The 22,159-nt window shown below is 36.4% G+C and overlaps 1 protein-coding gene across 1 annotated transcript in view; it reads right to left on the bottom strand.

Moving 5' to 3' along the window:
• The window catches only part of LOC110461948 (insoluble matrix shell protein 4-like), a 40,798-nt gene extending 20,877 nt beyond the window's left edge, over positions 1-19,921 (bottom strand). The window contains exons 1-2 of the mRNA XM_021515691.1: positions 19,892-19,921; positions 19,308-19,379 (exon numbers count right to left, since the gene is read on the bottom strand). Of these exons, the coding sequence (XP_021371366.1) occupies positions 19,308-19,379; positions 19,892-19,921 (102 nt within the window). The remainder of the gene's footprint in view (positions 1-19,307; positions 19,380-19,891) is intronic.
• Between the last annotated feature and the right edge of the window lie 2,238 nt (positions 19,922-22,159).

Raw genomic sequence — 22,159 nt, 5'->3', positions numbered from 1 at the left:
AATATAAATACTTTTTATCCACCTCCGCTTATGTTTCAGCAGTAGTTTAACGGTAGGTCTAGCTTTGAATGAAGTTGAAAATAATAAATCCAAAACCTTCTACATTGTACTACAAAGTATTAAATGTTGGAACTTTTGACAATATCTTCATACAAAACCTTGTTCTTCGTATAAACAGGATTTTAGTGTTTTGGCACCAGATCCTAATTTGAATACCAAGTCATGTCGGATTAAAAGGAAATGAGAAAGAATATAGGGTTTCTTAAGCTTGTCTTAATCTTCAATTGAAAGATATTAAGAATAATTCAATACATTTTTAATTGTGATATTTTTCAAATCGAAATGGCAAAATAAATTGTCTGGATAAAGAAGAAGTAATTTGCGATTCAACCTAATGTTGATCCATGTGTAACTAGTCGAGCATATCGCACGGAGGAAGTTATCTTCTCGTGCTATATCATTGAGCTATCTCCCGCAATGTACAGGCGGACAGACGAAGCTAAATTATATATCCCCCGCTAACGCGTTTTAGATAAAAATGATTTAATCGCGTCACACTTTTTTGTAATAAACTGCTTTCATTAATGTTTCAAGTGTGTTGCAACACATACCGACGAACAAGCACGGCAAAGAGTAAAAATAATTATAAAGTGAGTCGGAGTACGTCTGAAATAACAGTCGCCCGAATGATACAAGACACTTGTCTTCGTGTCTATTAATTGTTTTGGTATCATCTGACGGTTGGCAGCCCTAACAAGTAGGATGACTTTCTGCGTGGTATGTATCATGCCTCTGTTAACTGGTTTTAGACACCAGATACCGACATGTATAATTACATTTTGGATAGCTGTACAAGTGACCAGACGATGGACCTTGTGGCCAAACCAGAGGTGATGTAACTGTAATCAGCACATCAGTGTGGGTGAGAAAGCCCTATGACGTCCATTGTCGAGGCCATGATCTGTAAAGAAGGCATTAACAGAGACCTGTCATTCCTTTTTAAATCAGACTAAAATCATTTCACCTTTGCTTTATATGTCCGTCAATTTCGTAGTATATAATAGTTGCTGGCGAAAGGTCACTGCATTCACATAGTGGCGCTCATAAATTTCGACATAAGACTCCTTTAGTTTATTCTGAATCCAACATATGCTAACTTATCCTGCCTCTTCCACACAACAATGCACGCGTTTATTAATTAAATGGAGACAGGTCCGTGAATGACCTTAGTTGTCAACAGGACTTTAAACCCAATAAAACCATTCCAATACCAAATTCATTCTGCATTCTTGTAGCATTACTATTACGTATTTTACAATTCCCTGAAATTTTAGAAAATTAAAGTAAACAGTCCACTTAATTGATGTATCAATAAAGGAGCTGAAGACTTTACAAGACAGACTAGATCCATTAGTTATTATACAAGTGTAACAGTACTTTATTTATCACAAATACCGCATTAATTGCATTTGAAAATAAACATCTCTTGCAATTTCCCATGTATTGGACCCCTGCAAGTTTTTTCCCGGAATTAAAAACTATCTATAATTATGTCATAAAACTGGAATATTAGTAACTTATTTCCAGTTAACCTTTTTACTTTGATCATTCAATTTTCTCTGCAACACTAATATGTCATTGAAATATCGACGGCATGCGGATAGCCATTTGCTTGGTAACAGGTAAAAAATACCTCACTAGCGACATCCAAATGTTTTCAAAACAGCAATTAAAATATAAGGATTTTCAGTCATTTTATACGGACGGTTCGAAAGATGATCATAAAGTCGCCGCGTCAACTCTAACAGTTGGATGCCGGATGCCCTATGATGTGTCAATATTTTCAGCAGAAGCCTATGCTAACTATCTCGGCCTTAAGCACATTAAATCGAATGGTGTACCACATTTAGTTATCTATAATATTACCTAAAAATGTTATATAACCTTTTGCTGGGTTCCCGGACATGCGGGAACACCCGTAAATGAAAAGATAGATCGTGCTGCGAAAGCAACACTATTACTACCATCTGGATATTTTAAACTTCCTTTTACTGATTTTAAACCACTTTTTACAACATGTATAAGATCACAGTGGTAAACTAATTTGAATCAATTCGTAGAAAACAAATTCCACTCTATTAAACCTGAAATCGATTAATGGCATCCTAGCTTCAGAGAGAGGTGCCGATACGAGGTTTTCCTTGCCGTCTCTGGGTGGGTCATTCATACATTGCCCATTATTATTTACTAAAACGTAATGTCCAGCTTCAATGCATAGCGTGTAAGGAACCGTTTATAGTGAAACACTTCTTATTAGATTGTGTCGACTTTGAGTCAACTCGAGAAAATTGCTATAAGAACATAGCATGTCTTTAATCTCTTTTCGAAAACATAACTGTCTATTCAATTTAGACTATCTGAAATTGTTGGTCTTTTTAATAAAATTTGAGACATCATAGCCACTTTTAACATTCAAATTGATATTTGTCTTTTAACATTAAAGTTTGTTAGATGTTTTTATTTTACATTGTTTTTTAAAACCATTTGTTGGCTCTAACGACCTATTCTGTGTTGATGGGCTGTTAAGCATTTATTAATAATAATAAAACCTCACTAGCACAACGCACCAAAACAGCCCTCTCACAACTGTGATTATTCAATCGATCGCCTATCGTGCAATAAAACGCGCAAATATGTGCGACACAGTAAGAATTAACAGGCAACAGGTAAGGCTGTTTTGTTTACATTTTATCCAAGTGTATTGTTCGTACATGTATATGACCTTATATCTATTTAATTCATTTCAAAACAATTCTGGCACGTGATTCGGCCATCACTGTTAGATGAATAGATAACCAAGTTCATCTGACTGAAACACGGCAACAAACTTAATTTAGGAAAGACGGAAATTAACTACAAAATCGTATTTATTCAAAGGCATATCTTAATAAATATATCAACCACGAGATACCCATCAAACAACTGGCGATACTAAACAATGTAGCTTTTGCAGTGATGAGAACGTTATTATAGCAATTTTAAATCGTGCGCACACCGTCTATCGTGTAACGTTGTGCGTCCAACAATTGTACCCACTCTTGAAGATTACAAAGGAGCGACACACGACTGAAAATCTGGTCCATTTACTGTTTGGCTACTGTGCGACTCTTTTGATTTTATTTAAAGCTTCTAATCTACCTACTTCACCATAGCATCATTCCCAAGGTGGCGCATGCATCGCCTTCGACTTTGTAATGGCATATTCTAGAGGTGTAGCGATTTTAAAGGGAATGGTTACTGTCAATCTGTTTTAAAAGAAACTGAAAAACAATGTTACTTATGGATACATTCGCTGAAAGTTACACCACGCTTTAATAACCTGATATATAGTTTATTAACGCTATCTTCGATCGTAAACCGTAGAGTATCGGCGTACCGTTGACATCTATACCTGAGTGTAGACAATATGAACTCATCCAACACATACGATTTCCTTTAGTGGATTTGGATGAATCTGAAAAGGTTAAAAACAATCAAAAAAATCTGCTGACTTTTCGCTACTAACGGGTATTGATTCCGAAACCTTAAGAAAATTCTTATACAAAACATTGCCTTTCGTATTTAAAGAAATTATATTGTTAGATTGTTATTTTGGATATCTGGTCGTATCAGAATAAGTGAAACTGATAATGTAGATAGGCCTGAAAAAAGGTATGCTATTGATTAATTACATATTTCAGACCTTTTAATCTATACAGGTTTTTTTGTGTTTTTATTTCCACCGTGTAGTTTGTCCTTTGTTGTTAATGGGCCTTTAAACAATATAAAACCAAAACAATCAAACATTCGACAACTATGAAAGAGCTCCAATTGCAGGGCAACACTGTCGATGATTATGTTTCCTGTCTTAGGCATGTTTAACAATGTGTATATCGACTTTTAGCATGGACTCACTTGAATTGTCACGTGGTCAAAACTGTATTTGTATTATTTTCCTATATTATATATAGACCCATACACCACTCCTTTTCCAGCATTTCACAATTAATTACTGTGGGTTGCTCCTGGTAGTGACATATATTATGACATTTCCGTTCTCTGAGAATAAAGTCGTACAGCGGAGCAATAGCCTTTCAGACGGGGAGCCTTGTGCGATTGATGTTATGAATACCGACTATCTTTGGAGATATTGCTTGGTAATTCATCACTTTTTGTTTCTATGGGATCTCGTTTCTACGTTAATAAACCACACAGTCGTGCGTTTTTCCTAAACTGTGATACTTTTGTCGTGATAGAAATCGAATTTTGACGCCAAACATTTACACGTTTTTTTCTGTTTCAATCAAATAGGAAGCATTTATAACACTAACAATACATCTACTCCCATTCAATTAATTTGAGGAAGTAGATTAATGAAATTAAAATACAAGTTTTTAAATATATTGTATATCAGGGGAGGATACCGATTTATGTCGGTCTATAGAATGATTTCATTAACAATTTGATTATATGTAACCTGATTGACAGGATAAGATGGTCACAAACAAATAATTAATGAATATATTGATTTTTTTGGCGTCTATATGCACCAGTAGATAGCCAATCCACTGGTCGTTTTTGTATACGTTGTTCATCAGAAGAGTTATACTTTAAAACAACTCATCGAATATACCCCTTCCTAAACGAGGAAAAGACACAACTGATCCTAACTACCGCCCTATAACGTCACGTTACCACAATTGGTACACTTCACAAATTGGTACACAGTCAGAAAATGGTTCAAATTGAACTTAAAAATTAAGTTTGAGAATTTCCCTTTGACAACATAACAAAAAAGATACTTATCAGCATTTCCACTAACCAGGTGTGTTTTCAGGAATATTTTAAGAGTACACGATGACGTTAAAGTAAACATGTCAGAAACCCAGTAAAAACGACGTACGTCGACGAAATTGTGGAGCATTTTAAAGGGATTAAATATAAGCATGTTTAATTTTGATTTATGGTCCTTATAACCGGATAATATAAAAGTTTATATATACAATTGAAGCTCAGTATGGTATTTATAAAAGCAATATATTTTGTTGCAATCGGCACATCAACTAGTAGAAATAAAAACAAGTTTCATAGCCTGTGATGTGGTGTACCAATTTGGGTCCTAATCACGACCGAAATTTCACTGCGAGTTTAGCGTTCTATTTTCAAAAACAAATTACTTATTATTTAAACATTTTCTGAAAATGAACCACCATAGGTAGTCTTTCTCAAAAATCAAGAAACATTCCAGATACAAGATCTGAATGTTTAAATATCAATGAAAAACTGTCAAAATTGTAGCAATTGTGGTAGCGTGACGTTAGCACTCACAAGCTGTATTTGTTAAACACTTGAACGAATGATCAATTCTAGGCTGATTTGGTTTTTAGAATCAATTAAGATAATATCACCACTACAGAGTGGTTTTAGGTCTAGAAAAGGTACAAATGACCACTTGATTAGACTAGAAGTATTTGTGTGCGAGGCGAGGTTCATAAAGAAGTGGGATTTAGTTGCTGTCTTCTTTGATCTTGGAAAGGCCTACGACACAACGTGGAAACTCGGAATAATGACAGATCTGCATAAAACAGGTATCAGGTGTAATTTACCGAATCTTATTTCAAATATCCTGTCAGACAGGGTATTTAAAGTACGGAATGGAACATCATTTTCTCACGTATATGAACAGGAAATGGGCAACCCACAGGGAAATGTTCTTTCTGTAACTGTTTTTTAGACTGAACATGAATGATATTGCTAAAACATTGACTCCATCTGTAGAAGGATCCCTGTACGTGGATGACTTTCTTATATGCTACCGGTCAAAACATATTAATACTATCGAAAGACAATTACAGCAATCTTTGAATAAACTTCAGGTATAGGCTGTTGAAAATAGTTTTTCCAAATCCAAAACGATCTGCATGCATTTTTGTCAATTACGTAAAACCCCCCAAAAAACTAAATTCCTAGGCGTTTATATTCGATAGAAAATTATCGTTCCTTCCCTATATCAAGTACCTTAAGGCAAAATGCATAAAGACGCTTGAAATTTTAAAGGTAAAATCCCATAATGATTGGGTTTGGAGCAACTGGATTATGGATCCATTGTTTATGGATCCATTGTTTATGGATCCGCAAGAAAGTCATATTTAAAATTGCCGGACACTGTACATCACTAGGGCCTGAGACTCGCTCTTGGATCATTCAAAACCACACCATCTGTAAGTCTTTACGTGGAAGCAAACGAACCATCATTATATAATCGCCAAGAGAAATAATCGCTGCAATATGCAGTCCAATTAAAGTCAAACCCTTCAAATCCAGCCTATTCACTTGTTTTCAATCGAAATTACAAAACTCTATTTCAAAATAAAACAAACTGCTTTCCAACCTTTGGTATTCGAATTTCATTCCTTCTGGAAAATACTCAAATTAATATCGACACAATCCAATCATTTGCAACGATTATTATTTCTTCCGTGAATGCTGGTTTTACCGGAGGTGGATCTCTCACTTCATGAGACATCCAAATCTTACCTTTTTCGTTCAAATTTCTCAACTGCAGTTACAATTATAAGGACTTTCAGTCGTTTTATACTGACGGTTCGAAAGATAATCATAAAGTTGCCTCGGCGATAGTAGCGAAAGGTGCTACTGATGGATGCCTACTGCCCAATGATGCGTCAATATTTTTAGCAGAAGCCCATGCTAACTATCTCGGCCTTGAGCACATTAAATAAAATGACGTACCGCAATCAGTTATCTATTCTGATCTTCTATCTGTTCTACAGAGCCTTCGCAACAAAAATTTGAATATATCAATACGAAAAGTCTTAATATTTTTACATAATGTTACCTCAAAATGTCATAAAAAGTTGTGTTGGGTTCCCGGACATGCGGGGATACCAGGTAATGAAAAGGCAGATCGTGCCGCGAGAGCAGTACTAGTACTAACGCCTGAAGATTTTAAACTTCATTTTACTGATTTTAAATCACTAATTACAACATTGATAAGATCACAGTGTCAAAATAAATGGAATCAATGCGTAGATAACAAATTGCATATTATTAAACCTGAAATCGGTGAATGGCAGTCTAGCTACAGAGAGAGGCGCCGATACGAGGTTGTCCTAACAAGAAGTCCAGCCTCAATGCATAGCGTTAAACGATACAAAACCAAACCAAACCAAACCCTTAATGCTGAACGTTAAGCAGGGAATAACAACTACCCTTTTTAAGGATTTTGGTATGTCCAAAATTGCGACAAAACTCATTGTTATCCTCACCTGGGCGATATCTTTTTGGAGTTTCATGTCCTTACAACAGGAAAGGTCAAATGATTAAGTTTGATTTATTTTGTTTAACGCTATACTACAGCTAAATCCGTGAGGGGCAATACAACAATTTAAAAATATACATTTACAAAAACTTAACACATAAAACTAAAAAATCAAATCACTTAAAAAAGTAAAAGGTTGTTAGAAAATACATCAATAGCAAACAAATTGGTTGTACAATATACCTTTTTCATTGTAAAGATCGATTGGGTGCAAATAATCATTTATCTTTTTCTTTTTTTAATTTTGTTATTGGCTATTGGCTCTGTCCCCTGGCCGAGACATACCAGAGTCTGTAAAACGCTTAACGCTCAGCTATTTAGGAGTTGGGCGACTGGTTCGCCCGTTGTCAGTATAATGTGACCGGATTGGGTGTTTCTGCTGGGTGTCTTCGGTAGTATGTTTCAGTGAGGTAACACTATAAAGTCGGCATCAGTTCCGCGCTATCACAAGGAGACAAACACGAACATATCGCAACCTCACCAAACACACACGCATACGCTCCACGCACGCATTTTGCACACAGGGGAGGCCGTCATTAAATTACTATAGCTGTTAATAGGACGTTAAACAATACTAAACCAAAACAAAACCTAAACCAACCAAGCGATAATGGATTGCCCAGGGGTATTGAATTGAAAAAAACCCATAAAGCCCCTGACGGAAAGCTTATCCATGCACAGAATTTGATTGTACTACATCCGAATCTGAAGAAAAAGACTTTTGAAATATTGGTTTATTTTCCCGTTGGGGTACAGCCCTGGCCACTGATGATTGGGGTAGGATTCCGAATTTTACAATTTGATACCATATTCCTCAAAGGATGATTCTCACCAAGTAAGAATAATTCCCAACTGAAAAATGCCAAAATATACCCTCAAAGTGTTTTGTCCCTATATAAACTATAGTTAACTTTACCCCTTCCCCAAAGGGAGAACAGATGGTCGGGTTATACTGAAAATTACATTTTTAATAAAGCCTCTGATGATCTTTCCATCCATGCAGGAAAAATGACTAGTACCTCCGAGTCTGAAGAACATTTTTGAAATATTGGTAATTTTTTCCTGTGGGGCCCCGCCCTGGCCCCTGGGGTTGGGGTAGGTATCCCAATTTTACAATCTTGTGGTCTACCAAGGATGATTCTGGCCAAGTTCAAAAAATTCCATCCATTGGTTCTTGAGAAGAAGTCGAAAATGTGAAAAAGTTTACGCACAACGACGGGCAGAAAGCGATTAGAATAGTTTACTTGAACAAAGCTCAGGTTACCTCATTATTTTTTCCAACCAGAGACTGCTATATGTGTTATGCACATACACATGTACGTGTACAAGACTAGAGTACACACCATCGGGAATATGTTTAATAATACGGAAGAGGATCCGAAAACCTATTTCTCCAACCAGAGTGAACACAAGAGACTATTGTGTTGTGTCGTGTAAAAATAATGGAACATTAAAAACAAACATATGTGGCACTTTTAATTGTTGTTTCAATTGTTCATTTCGTGGATGTTACTATTTCGTGTATACAATAATCCATATCGTTGATCTGTTCTGTCAGATGTGACGTATGTTATATGACATGTTGATTAATAATTATGTGGTGATAATTAGAAGTTGTTTCCTCTCTCATGATAATGTATGATTTGTATTTATGATATCTAAGAACTTCTTCTACTGTTATGAAAATAGTAGCTGTTTAATGATTGTGTATATTTGTATGTATGTACGAATGATAATTACTAATGAGACGAGATGTAGAAAGCTCTAGGTTTATATTACTTGAGGAAACTATCTAAATGTCTACTTCTCACTATAACGATGTGTCTATATGACTGTACGAAAAGTAGGTAATAGAAATGTAGGCGACGGGAATTAATTTAAACAAACAAATGTTTGTAGAATGGTTATCGTAACTTAAAGAACTTTGATTACCCAATCAAATTTCTTATTGAAAAGTATACGAATGTGACGAAAGGGGCTCTATCCAATAGTTAATTGAATTAATTAATGGGATTAATTCATGCTATATTCATACGTATCTCAGGAATGTATGTCGTGTGCTAGTTGGGGTCAGTAATGTGTCCGGTAACAGTAGCCTAAAGGGTACATGCTATACTAGGAGTAATTAGTCACGTAAGCACCGTTTATACATGTACCAAGTGGTCATGTATGTATGTACCAAACTTTTATGCAAACAGGTTGATAGGTATTAGGGCAGATGATGGCTGAAGGCAATGTTGTAATATTAGTACTGGAAAGGTATTTAATGGGGTGCATCTCATATTCGAGTCAGTTGGGAATTAACCACGGGAGGGACAGGTCAGACAGAGTATGGTTTTCGACCATGAGAGAGGACGGGCCTAGCATTGGACCCGATGAGTGTGGCCTTGGTTTGGACTCAGGCCTAGTTACTTAACTCGAAGTCAGAGACACACTGTGAAGTATTACTATACGTAGATGAGATGTTGTAACCATATGTGCATGTGCCTGTAATGTAATGTTAATTAACGTCAATGAATAAACATTACTATTATCAACTGTTACATGTGTTTATGGCTGATGTGTTATAGCTGTTTGTCAGAGAGTTCTCGAGGGGTCTTTCTCAAATCACCCTTAGATACGCATATATGTAATTTTGGGACAAGAGGAAAAAGTAAGATGGCCGACTGATGGCAATCATGAATTTGAGAATAACAGTTTGTTAGCGTTGTTTCTAAGAACGTGCAGGAGTTTTTTTTCTTAAATTTCACTTGAATGTTCCAATTGTTCCTAGTTCCGCATTTCGGATTTAGGGGATGATTGGAAAACCAAGATGGCTAGCAGGTGGTCGTATTGAATTTAGGAATAAAAGTGTTTTAGCCCTATTGCACAAAAAGTCTTCGAGGAATCTAGGCCGGGACATACCAAGGTCCTTAAAAATGGTAGTTGTTATTCCTAGCTTAACGTTCATCATTAAGGGGGAATGGCAACTGCTTCATCCGTTGTCAGTATAATAAAACCGGGCGGAATGCTGTGTTGGGTGCCTTCGGCATGGTATTTCAGTGAGATAGCACTATAAAGTCGGCATCAGATCCGTGCTATCACAAGGAGGCAAGCACACCAGCATACTCTGTCTCCTGCGCACACACACGCAAGCACGTATACACTACACACATTGAGACACAACCTTAAATTACCTTAGCTGTTAATATGACGTTTAACAAAACTAAACCAAGTTATGAAAATGAATGAGTTAATAATGCCGTCGAGTGTTTGATGATTCTGTGTGGTTCAGTGGCAGCCTATACTATGTTAATGACGGTTTTGTAAACATGAAATTGATAATAGTAAAATAGAAGATACTGATGATGTGCTGAGTTAAATGATTGTGCAGATGATGACAATTATTTTGAAGATTAGTGACAATGAGCTCATAATGCAATAACGTTTGATGATGATGATATGATGATGATGATGATGATGATGATGATAAATATGCAAATGTTATCTTAAGATGTATTTTGAAACAAGAGATCCTGTATTGAATCGGGAGAGTGCGAGATTTTTCATTCATGTAACTTTGTAATTATATTGTTCGAAAGCCGAAATGTCTATGGTAAAATATCGAGTATAACAACAATTTCGATTGATAATGGGTCTAATCCGAATTTAGGCCAAGTTAGGCGATCGGAAGCAAAATGACTGGTGGGAAGTAGAGACAAAACACATAGATCCCATATGTTGCAATGGGGGCAGCAAATCAATGTTAATTTATCCAATGCCCCCTCTCGCAGCAGGCAAGAAAATAAAAAACAAAAAAAATCATCTGCATAGGTATAAGGTTGAACGCCTCCTACGCCATGCATGTGGATATACAGCAGGCTATATCACCGAACCTGTACTTTCCTCGATAAACAAGGTGTTACGCTTACTCTCGCTCATTGCACCCTGGAATATGTCTTTACAAAATTGAAGGCTCAGTATGCGCCGCCATTGGGAAGAGACGACAACCCTAGTTTAATCCTTTGATGTATTTCAAACGAATTTCTCGGTGGCGTAACGGTAAAAAATTCTGGCACTAAAAGTCATGTGTCGCTTCTGTGTAATCGTTAAAGGACAGGTATATATATACCTGAGACCAATGAAATAGCTAGCCGCTTGCCTTCAGTGGAGTGCAAAGTATCAAGGATGAACCTACACAGGGTTAATTGGTATGAAGACTCTAAACAACAAATATTCTATGCTATATGATAGTTGTTATTGGACGAAGTTGGCATTTTAACATGCCTAACATCTAATACTTCCTTTTAGATAAAAGAAGTTATAGAAATTCGTGACGTAATACACTTCCACAAAGGAATTCCTCTGGGCCTATTTAATGAGGTTAGTGTTATCTAAACTAAACGTTTTCACAACCTTTAAAGTGTTCTCTGTGTACTCCGAATCTGATACTTAACTTGTTTTCACACAGGAATATTTTAAAAATATCCATTTTCCATATATCTTGCCTGTCGTTATCTCTGGAACATGCACAGCGTGATGGCACTCTGAAGCGGAAGATCTAGTGCTTCAATCAAAATATGTATCCAATCAATAATAAGCGTATTTGTATCATGGAGTAAATAAAAGTTGACGTGTATGATGTAAGCGCATTTCCCGTCTAACATAGAAACTTTGATCTGAATATGCACGTGTCAGTAAGCTGAATGTAAGGAACTTTTCGCTATTTTATGTCGTAGGTTTTAATGTTAAAGTGTCAAATGCATGAACTATTCTTAAGTGTTGTTGTTTGTACTATGAAGCGTTGTTTGTACTATGAAGTGTTGTTTGTACTATGAAGTGTTGTTTGTACTATGAAGTGTTGTTTGTACTATGAAGTGTTGTTTGTACTATGAAGTGTTGTTTGTACTATGAAGTGTTGTTTGTACTATGAAGTGTTGTTTGTACTATGAAGTGTTGTTTGTACTATGAAGTGTTGTTTGTACTATGAAGTGTTGTTTGTACTATGAAGTGTTGTTTGTACTATGAAGTGTTGTTTGTACTATGAAGTGTTGTTTGTACTATGAAGTGTTGTTTGTACTATGAAGTGTTGTTTGTACTATGAAGTGTTGTTTGTACTATGAAGTGTTGTTTGTACTATGAAGTGTTGTTTGTACTATGAAGTGTTGTTTGTACTATGAAGTGTTGTTTGTACTATGAAGTGTTGTTTGTACTATGAAGTGTTGTTTGTACTATGAAGTGTTGTTTGTACTATGAAGTGTTGTTTTTAATTTGCTTTTTGAATGGTTACGTTCCACTTTTTTATTTAGGGATTTCCATTTCGGATGGAAATCCCTTTTGTTTTCGTTATGTTTTTTCTTATTCTTATTATTCTTATTCTTATTATTCTTATTTCCACAGATCATGTTAATAGTTAATCTCATGAACGTGACATATTTTATGATGTACAGTTGTGGGATCGCTCAACGTTACACGATGTGCGGTGTGCGCACGATGTGTGCACGGTGTGTGAACGGTGTGTGCACGATGGGCGAACGATAAAAAGCTGGACGATCATTGCTTGCGCACATATGTGCGCACGATGGACGGACGTTGTGCGATAACAATCGTGGTTGGTGTAAATTGAGGAATGCCTTAACAATTTATACGGTTTCGTGTTTAAACATATAAACTTGATGTTTACGTATGTTTCTATATTCTAGCAACATCTATAAACTTATCTTTCTGTCTATACATTCTTATATTTAGAAATTGTGTTTTCTGTGTTTTTAAACAAACTTAATCGACACATGTAAAATTACAACACAATCCCGTATACAGGTAAACATAACCACTTTGTACATGTACCTGGACCGTAGTTTTCTCCCCGCCTGGGGCACTTACGTAACTCGTCGGGTAAGGCCGGGGGTGTGAAAATCCAGGTGAAGGGGAGCTATAGGCAAACGAATGCAAATAACAAATACTATTCATTACGGTCAAACGGTATCGCATATCAGCTCTGTGTGTCAGGCACTGGTCAGGTAAAACTCCGGACACTCATAAAATTGTTATTTACCTGTTCTGTTACCTTGGAGCCAAACCCATTCTTGACAGCCTTACGGTCGCTGTAATACTGTGTAACACGCATTGTGAAATTGTGTAATCTTGATTATTGTGATGAGAAATTACAGATATATACACAGTGTACATTATCGCATACAAGCCTTCCGTATTTTTGTCATTCCGTAATTTTGATCTACAAATGATACCAAATCGCACAGTTGTGCGGATAGAATCGCACAACGGGGCGAGCGATTGCTAAATCGCACAGTTGTGCGCACCATGTGTGGACGATGTGCGGACGGTGTGTGAACGATGTATGCACGGTGTGCGCACGCTATTTTTGGTGCGTTGTGCGGTCCCACAACTGTACCGTCTATGAACAGATTAAGTGATACAGTTTCTGTGAATTTGATATATGGCTATTTACCCTCCATTGGTCTTTATAATAAAATATGATATATTGTGCATCCAGTTTGTTATTGATGTATTTCTTTTATCCTTTACATATTTTAAGCTATTATGTTTTGGTTAGATGTGTTTATTTTCGTGAATGTATCTTTTTACAGTATTGTTGCCCTAAATGACTTGCATTGTCGATGGGCCGTTAAATAATACAAAAACAAAAAGCAAAAACAAAAACAGGGTCCTTGTCCGTCCTGGGCTTTGGTGTTGCTGGGTTAAAATACAAAGCTGTCAATCGCAATTTACCTGTGGGACCACCGTCATGTGAACTTGAGTTTAGTGTGTCAAAAATAGCAGCTGTCAATGAACACTAATTCAAGTACATATTACCCCACTAAGGGGTGGGAGAAGGGGATGGGGAAGACAGTTTTATATAGGGTAGAAGGTTGGTCAAAGAAGGGAAGCGATGGAAAACGTATAAAAGCCCGAAAACATTTCTTAAATCATTTTCTTGATGGAAATCCCGTGTGGTTTGTTTGATCGAATCTAGTTATTATTAATAATATTGTGTGTGTGTGTGTGTGGGGGGGGGGGGGGGGGGGGGGGNTATGTCGTTTGTGCTGAGGGTTCATAATCATCGAACTATACTACCTAATATTAAGCTGTTTTATCCATAAACGTTTGAAGGAAGAAAAGACTTGCTGTATCCCACAGCATGATGGCACGTACCAGTCATCACGAACGTTAATCCAGACACAATTATTACGAGATTAGAGAGAGAGAGAGCTGACTGATCAGGTAATCTACTGTCTTTCACAGCACAATCTAAGTTGTTTTTACTGATCGGCACTGTATGACGTTAGTGTGCTGATGGGTCTTAAATGATGCATAAAATAAAATCTTCATATATCCAATCTATGTACGCTACTGTTATTCGTGTGATTATATGGCACATCAGCAGCACGAAGGGAATGAAATAACAGACCAGCATTTTGGGAGGAGAAAAGCAACATCTACGGGAAGGCAATTACATCAGCAGTTAGCGGTCGATACAATGCTTCATAATTGCTGTCATTTCTACCTAATCGCTGTATGATCTGCAAAAAATGAGCTCATTATCTCTATCCTCCAGCTAGTAAAGCCAGACATAAAATTAATTATCTAAATGCAATCGTGACAATTAGGACTTCAGGTGTTCATAACAATATCCTGTTTAACTCGGCAATGCATTGGCGTGTAAATGGTAACACGATAGCGTATTAAGTGCAATTGCAAACGATTAATGCATTTTTTTTTAAAATCTCGTACAATTTTACGTTGTAATGGCTTTTTTTAGACTAGTTACTGAGTTTTACTTCTCTCATCACGTGATATTTACCTCCGAAATTCCAATGGATTAATTGTCTTTACCCTACATAAATGGCCTAGTGTTTACGTACCTACCCTCGTGAGCCAAAATCTACATATACTTGTAACACACATACCATCTAGAACTCTGTCGACACAGTACTTGTTTGTATGATGCATGTTTTATACTTTGGGTCAAATACCAGGCAGTATATTAAGTATTAATAATCAAAAACATCATTTTAGATTTATAAATATATGCAACCATACATCCCTTTTTAAAATTAAGTATATTATGTTATTGATAGGTATGGTAAAGATGAGCCTTTTCTTTAGGAAACAAACATACAGATTGTAACAATCAATTTCATCTTGGAACTTAAATGGATATTGTATGTTTACTAAGGAATTTGTTATTGGGTCTATGCTTCACAATTTCATCATTGAATTTGAGTTTTAAAGATATGTATAAACAATGGGTTAACATAAAGGTCATCAATTAAACAAGAATGTTCATTCTATTAACAGGCTGCAGCTTTGAAACCTGACTATTTGCTAACCCCCCTCCCCCTTACCTTTTACGGAGTATCTAGTTGACAAAACAAGACAGGTATGCCTACATTTACAATAATGTAGGTTTAATAATTAATAAAGGTTTGCCTATCAATTTATATCTAAAAGAGATGTGAGGCATGTAGGTATATTCCGATTAAACAAGATTGTCTTCCTTCAATAACATTTCCATACATTATTTCAGATTCAATTGAACTAAATGGAAAGTACTAAGCTTTAATGGAATCATAGGTTGGCAAGCAGACAGTTGGAGCACTAAATTTCTACCCATCTCTCAAAATTATTCATTGTTTCAAATGATCCAGATTTCTGCAATTCAAATTCAAAATAGCAAAAATAAAGTTCACATTCACATTACTTTTACAGATTAAACTAAAAGTAAGAAGAGGGTTGAGGAGAGGCAGTGGAGGATTACTGCATCTAGTTTTGTGGAAGTCACACATGCTACCTGTCGAAGAAATATCGGGGAACTTTGTGAGAGTCTTGTTTCATCTAGGACTCTTAACACAAAAGCCATGCAGCATGGCAAAAAGTATGAAAAGAAGGCTTTTAATAAATTTGAACTAACATTGATGTTACAAGTAAAGAGGGAGGCATCCAAAGTACACCTAAAGTACACCCACAGTATCCATATATTGGGGCTTCGACCGATGGAATAATCGATGAAAAGACTATACTTGAAACAAAATGTCCATTTTTTAGTTTGATTTGGTTTGGATTAGTATTGATTAACGTCCTATCAACAGCTATGGTCATTTAAGGACGGCCTCCCATGTGTGCAAGATACATGCTTGAGTGTATGCGTGTGTCTTTTGGGAGGCTGCGATATGTTCGTGTTTGTCTCTTTGTGATAGCGCGGAACTGATGCCGACTTTATAGTGCTACCTCACTGAAACATACTGCCGAAGACACCCAGCAGGACACCCCATTCGGTCACATTATACTGACAACAAGCGAACCAGTCGTTCCTCTCCTAAATTGCTGAGCGTTAAGCAGGAGTATAAACTACCATTTCTACAGACTCTTTTATGTCTCGGACAGGGGACATAACCCTAAGCGTTCATCACAGGGGCAAACGCTCAACTAAGGCCAAAAGTGAGGCATTGTCAAGGGTGACATTAGGAAGAAAGTTGTTAAGAAAGAAGAGAAAAGATAAAGTCCAAAAATTAGTTGCCTCCTACGATCATGCAATGGGGACAGCAGGTATAATTCTTACGCCCTACCTGCAGGGACTCCATTTGTAGGTCGCACACCATTTATCCATTTGTTATTCTGCAGGGACTCCATTTATCACACCAGGCAAGATGTTCCCATTTCTTATATATGATGAAAAACATGCAGGGACAAAAGCTGCTTTCAAAAGGGAAATATTGCTACTTTGTTGCATATACTTTGGTAGAACTGCTTGTCCAAAAGATAGATTTGACACAGAGTACTGTGAATTCAGTCTGTTACCCAACTAAACCTACTGTATGTGAAACAATTAAGGTCCTACTTTGCTTCTCGTGTAAAAAGGTCAAGGTCAATATCTTTGTTACTTTCTATAGCTTTTGTATTCTCATGGTTGCCATATTTGCAGTAATAAGCACGAAGGGCACTCTTAATTGGCTGAAAGGGGGTGCTTATTAGGGTAATAAGACAAGACATTTACCAGAAAAAGGTTGCTTATACCATATATATATAATCATGATCAATAGAAAAACTGTGACAAGGCAGCATTTAAGTCCCTTGTTGTTTAAAGACTTATTTGCGAGCATCAAATCCATAATCTATGAAAGATAAGACAAAAGTACATTTTTTACATATTGCTAAAAGTGATCTGGTTTTGGAGGCACACATTAAATTCCAAGCAAACATTATAGAATGAAATATGAATGGATCAGAGACATTGGGCTGATTTTTGGAGATTGTAGTACATGTTCTTTATTTCAGCATTGAACTGTTACCAGATGCAGTATACAGTCGATATGCATGCAATTTGGGTGACAGGTAAATAGAATGTGCATTCATTTCGACTGTATACTGCATCTGGTAACAGTTCAATGCTTATATTTACATTTACATGTATATAGTTTGTTTTGTATGGTAACTTAAGCAAAAATACGTTTGAATTTCCCGCTTAGCATATCAGTGACGTCAGTAAGTTCAAATCCCAGAACAGCCGACATTTCCAGAAGAAATAATATAGTCCCTCGTGTCATTGAAAACCACACGCACATAAAATGGTTTGAACATAAAGTTAACTTTATTATTTGTTTCATATGAGTGTGTATATGTTGAAAAATTGTTAATAATTGCATATTTTCTGCTTGTTTAAAATTAAAGCTGTTTTTCGCGTATTGATAGATTACATGTAGTTTGAAGTGATGCGGCGCTGAACGTTCTTGATTGTTTCCTCGGAAACGCTTATATTTCCTTCGACTGGAATATTACGTTATTTTCAGAAGCATATATACTCGGAAATGTTTGATTAAAGTGCTCCTTTCAGTAGGTGATAACGATTCCAAGGACATTTCGTTTGAAACAGATTCCATGTCTAGTCGGTCAGATTAGCATCGCTAGCAGACGACGTTCACAGGGGCTCGGTTTCGTGATTTTGAGTAATGGTTGACATCACTGAAAAACCACAACACTTAAAAAGGTATTTATACACATTTTAAAACCTTGTCGATACCCTCGACTTTTACAAGGTTTTAAAAATACTGAATTTCAGTGTTGTGGTTATTCACTGATGTTATGCATAACTCAAAATCTCGAAACCGATCCCCTTTGTGATGACGTTGACAAACTTGGTAATTTCGTATCTAGAATGACGCTTACAATAAATTTGTGGTACCTACACATCTTATAATAAATCTACATTGTCATAATTTGTCAAGTTGCTTTATTGTTTTGCTATGACCTACATTGCTAAATGCTAACGAACCCAGAGTATTTTCCGACTATAAGCCTATTGATACCGAAAGTATTGGGCGGCCATGTTTGATTACCATGTACCAGCTGTATTCCTACACTGGCCGTATCACTGTAAATTGTAGTATACATCTAAAAGGTCCGCCTTTTTATTTATCTGGCGGTCACTAGCTGAACCCAAAAAATATTGATCTATGTAGTAAACGGTACTACGAGGGGTACAGCCAATCATGGTTTTAACAGTGATACTATGCTTGTAACTTGACCAAGTCGAACCTTGGGCCTGCGAATGGGTAGTCGTCTGAACAGGAACCCCAGTAGCATCAAGGATAACCCTAGTGGTTTTGATTTTTCCCCAAAATCCCCCGGCTTATATTCTGCTACAGTATCCCGGGTAGGCCACATTGATAGCTCTTTACTTTTTTGTTATCAAAGTGATGATTACGTTCGAAACAGTTGTCTCACTTACATGGAACAGCTCGAAACATCAGAGTCTTGACGAAGCTTTCTGCTGCAAAAGCAGTACATTGTAAAATTTAGCTCTCTTGATGCTGGACCAGGTCAATTAAACCCAAAGGTGAAGTGGTTAAAATCTGAAAATCCAGTCCAGTACTGGACTGCTTTAGCATTGTTTTCAACATTCACCAATGTAACATTGAGTCACTGTACTGACTGCTGTGATGGAACTATCCTCTTCCGTTTGCAGCATTTCAGCAATACTGCCTGGTGGCAGCTCCACTTCCTGCTGCACATCACCAACAAAGATGTCCAGAATGGTTCTAACATCTTGGGAGTTGCAGCCTTCAACCCTCTTTTGTTGTCTCTAATCTCTTGGGCTGGCTGATATTTGTGCAGCCCTGAAAGTGAATATTGAAGGCACAACTCCATCCTTATCCATAAGGCGCCCTCGTTCCCTGAAATGGTATCGGTATATAACATCAGTGTAACATTAATCAAAATAAGAACACAACTCTTGTTATCACTATTTAAAAAAAGTACTGTACAGATTTTTATCAAATTTCATACACATGGTCCTTTGGTCATTGGTTGTGGGCTGATTGAGGGGGAAACAATAGCCACCAGACAGGCATCTTGAATTTTGACATTTTCATTGTTTTTTTAATATTGGTACAGTATATATTTGGTTATAGTTAAGTGTATCAAACAAAAGTGTTCCTTATCATAAATTGATGTCCATCCAAAAGTTGATTTTGAAGTCTTATTTTTATCCATGTTTGAAATTGAAAATTAACCTACCTCCTTCCTATTCTTTTTCGTATGTGTCATTTTGTCAATGTCTTCGAAAAATAAATGAAATGAAAACCGCAAAGCAACACGAACAAATGTAACAATCAATTCTCATAAAATAGAAACTAATGATTCATGTCCCACTCCGGCAGGCAAATTACTACAGAATTCTACTGTATTTAGATATATATAACAGTAGCGTGGCTGACAGGTAAACAGGTAACTCAGTAGGTTAAGTATACCGATCTGTGGTCTGGAGCTGAAATCATGGGCACATATTTATGAAGCCATTCTCCAAGTCTTGCTCAAACTCCGATTTTGTGATTATGAAAACTCTTAGAGAGACTGATCACTTCAAACAAAAAACCCTTCAAACCAAAAGTCCTTATTCCTGAAATAACAACAATGTTGGTTTGAGAACATGATTAAGCTAATACACATACCAGAAACATAAATTTCCTGTTTTTGCATAGTTCTAGTTTTTAGCAGTGCTACAGGGATCCTTTAATGATAATAAGTGTTAAGGGCTTTCAATTGAACTGTTGCATTTTCATTTTCAAGAGTAAAATAAAATTTCCTTTAATTTTGGGAGTCAAAGCATACTCTCAAATATTGGTTTAGCGTCAACTGAAACACATGTTAATCTGGCTCATACTTCCTCTAATTGTACAGCAAAACATATTTAGCTTCCATAGTTTTTTAGGTATTGATAGTTATAAATTTAAGTACACTGTACATGTGAAACCATTGAGCATTTTTTCCGAGGTAATTTCATTTTTATTTATTTTTTATTTTTTTAAGGTTTCAGTAATTGTTATTTTTAAAAGCAACAAAATTGCTATTCGGTATTTTGCAAAGAATCTGCATGATGCGTATCACTTTTAAGTGTGACCGCCTTAGTTATCATATCAAATTATTAGTGGCCTCAGCATGTGTCCTGCCCCTTTCGAAGATATTTGTATGTTCCTATGCCAATGTTCCATTTTCTGCCCCTCAAACTTGTATGAACTGTATTACAATAGCAATGCCATTTCAATTAACCTTTGTTGTTGACTAAGGTACACATAATTAATTGTTTGTTATTATGATGTTCATATTAATTGCCGGAGAGGAGCCGGTGTGCATGCGCAAGAATTTGTTTATTTCCGGCTTCCTCTCACGAGGGTAGGTAGGTCATTTCGGTAGTAGTCAGAGCATTACTCATTATGTATTTTGGAGGTATCACATGATTTCGCTCGTAAAATCTAGATTAACGAGGGAAATCTCATTTGTTTATCGGTATTCTCTATTGATGAATTTTTTATAGAACCGCTCTCTTGTTTCTGCTCTAAAACAATATTGTACACTTAATAATGTTTAAACCATTCTACGGAGTCATGAATGCTTTGAGATTTTAGATAAAGTGCAACAGGTTATCGAATGTATTATAGGATAGTCAGAATATATATATATATAAGCATTAGTGACCATCAATTGTTGAATTACTTATGGTCAAACAACGACAGAAACCATGGTATATCTATGCTGTGAGCATGATCAACCCACCCCAGTATTTTGACTTTAAACCTTTAACTTTAAAATGTTGTTTAAGTGTCAAATGCATGTATAGCGATATCAAAGAGTAAAGTCGTATCAGATCAATTTCAAATTATTCGCATACTCGTTACGGTGTGAATACTTTTGGAAATTATTTCATTATATATTCATGTATAGGTACCTGAAATGAAAGTAGGTGTCGATTTGGGGAGTACCCAAGCCCTTTTCTTCTTATTAGTTTATGATTCAGTTGCTGTTACACTTGGACGTTTAAACACTCGATAAATATGGATCTTTACTTTGCAAACACTATTTAAGACAGCACAGCTATGATTCTTTCGTTTGTTTTCTTAGGTAGTGCGTACTCGCGACAGATATAATCTATGAAGACGGTGTATACCGATGATCACTTGCCTCTAAAAAGCGCCATCTCACTTAAATGCAATAACCTTGTAGTTTGGCACTCCACCAACCGATTACATTATACCAACAATTAACTGACATGTCATTACCGACACCAATTAACAGCTGAACGAATCAGAGAGCAGTGAGTACCATTTACATGAAATTGGTTTTCTCTCGGTCAGGGTGCAATACCAATCACCTCCCTCACTTAAACATGGAAGTGTGTTACTGCACCCGGTCACATTATTCTGAGGGTGGGCTAATCACTAAAAATTGTGCCTACTCTGAAGTTGTTATTGTTGACAATGACCTTTCAATTTGACAGATTAAGTTCAT

This window comes from Mizuhopecten yessoensis, unplaced genomic scaffold, assembly GCF_002113885.1.
Source record: "Mizuhopecten yessoensis strain PY_sf001 unplaced genomic scaffold, ASM211388v2 scaffold10711, whole genome shotgun sequence".
NCBI lineage: Eukaryota > Metazoa > Mollusca > Bivalvia > Pectinida > Pectinidae > Mizuhopecten > Mizuhopecten yessoensis.
This window is presented reverse-complemented; position numbering and strand designations above follow the sequence as displayed.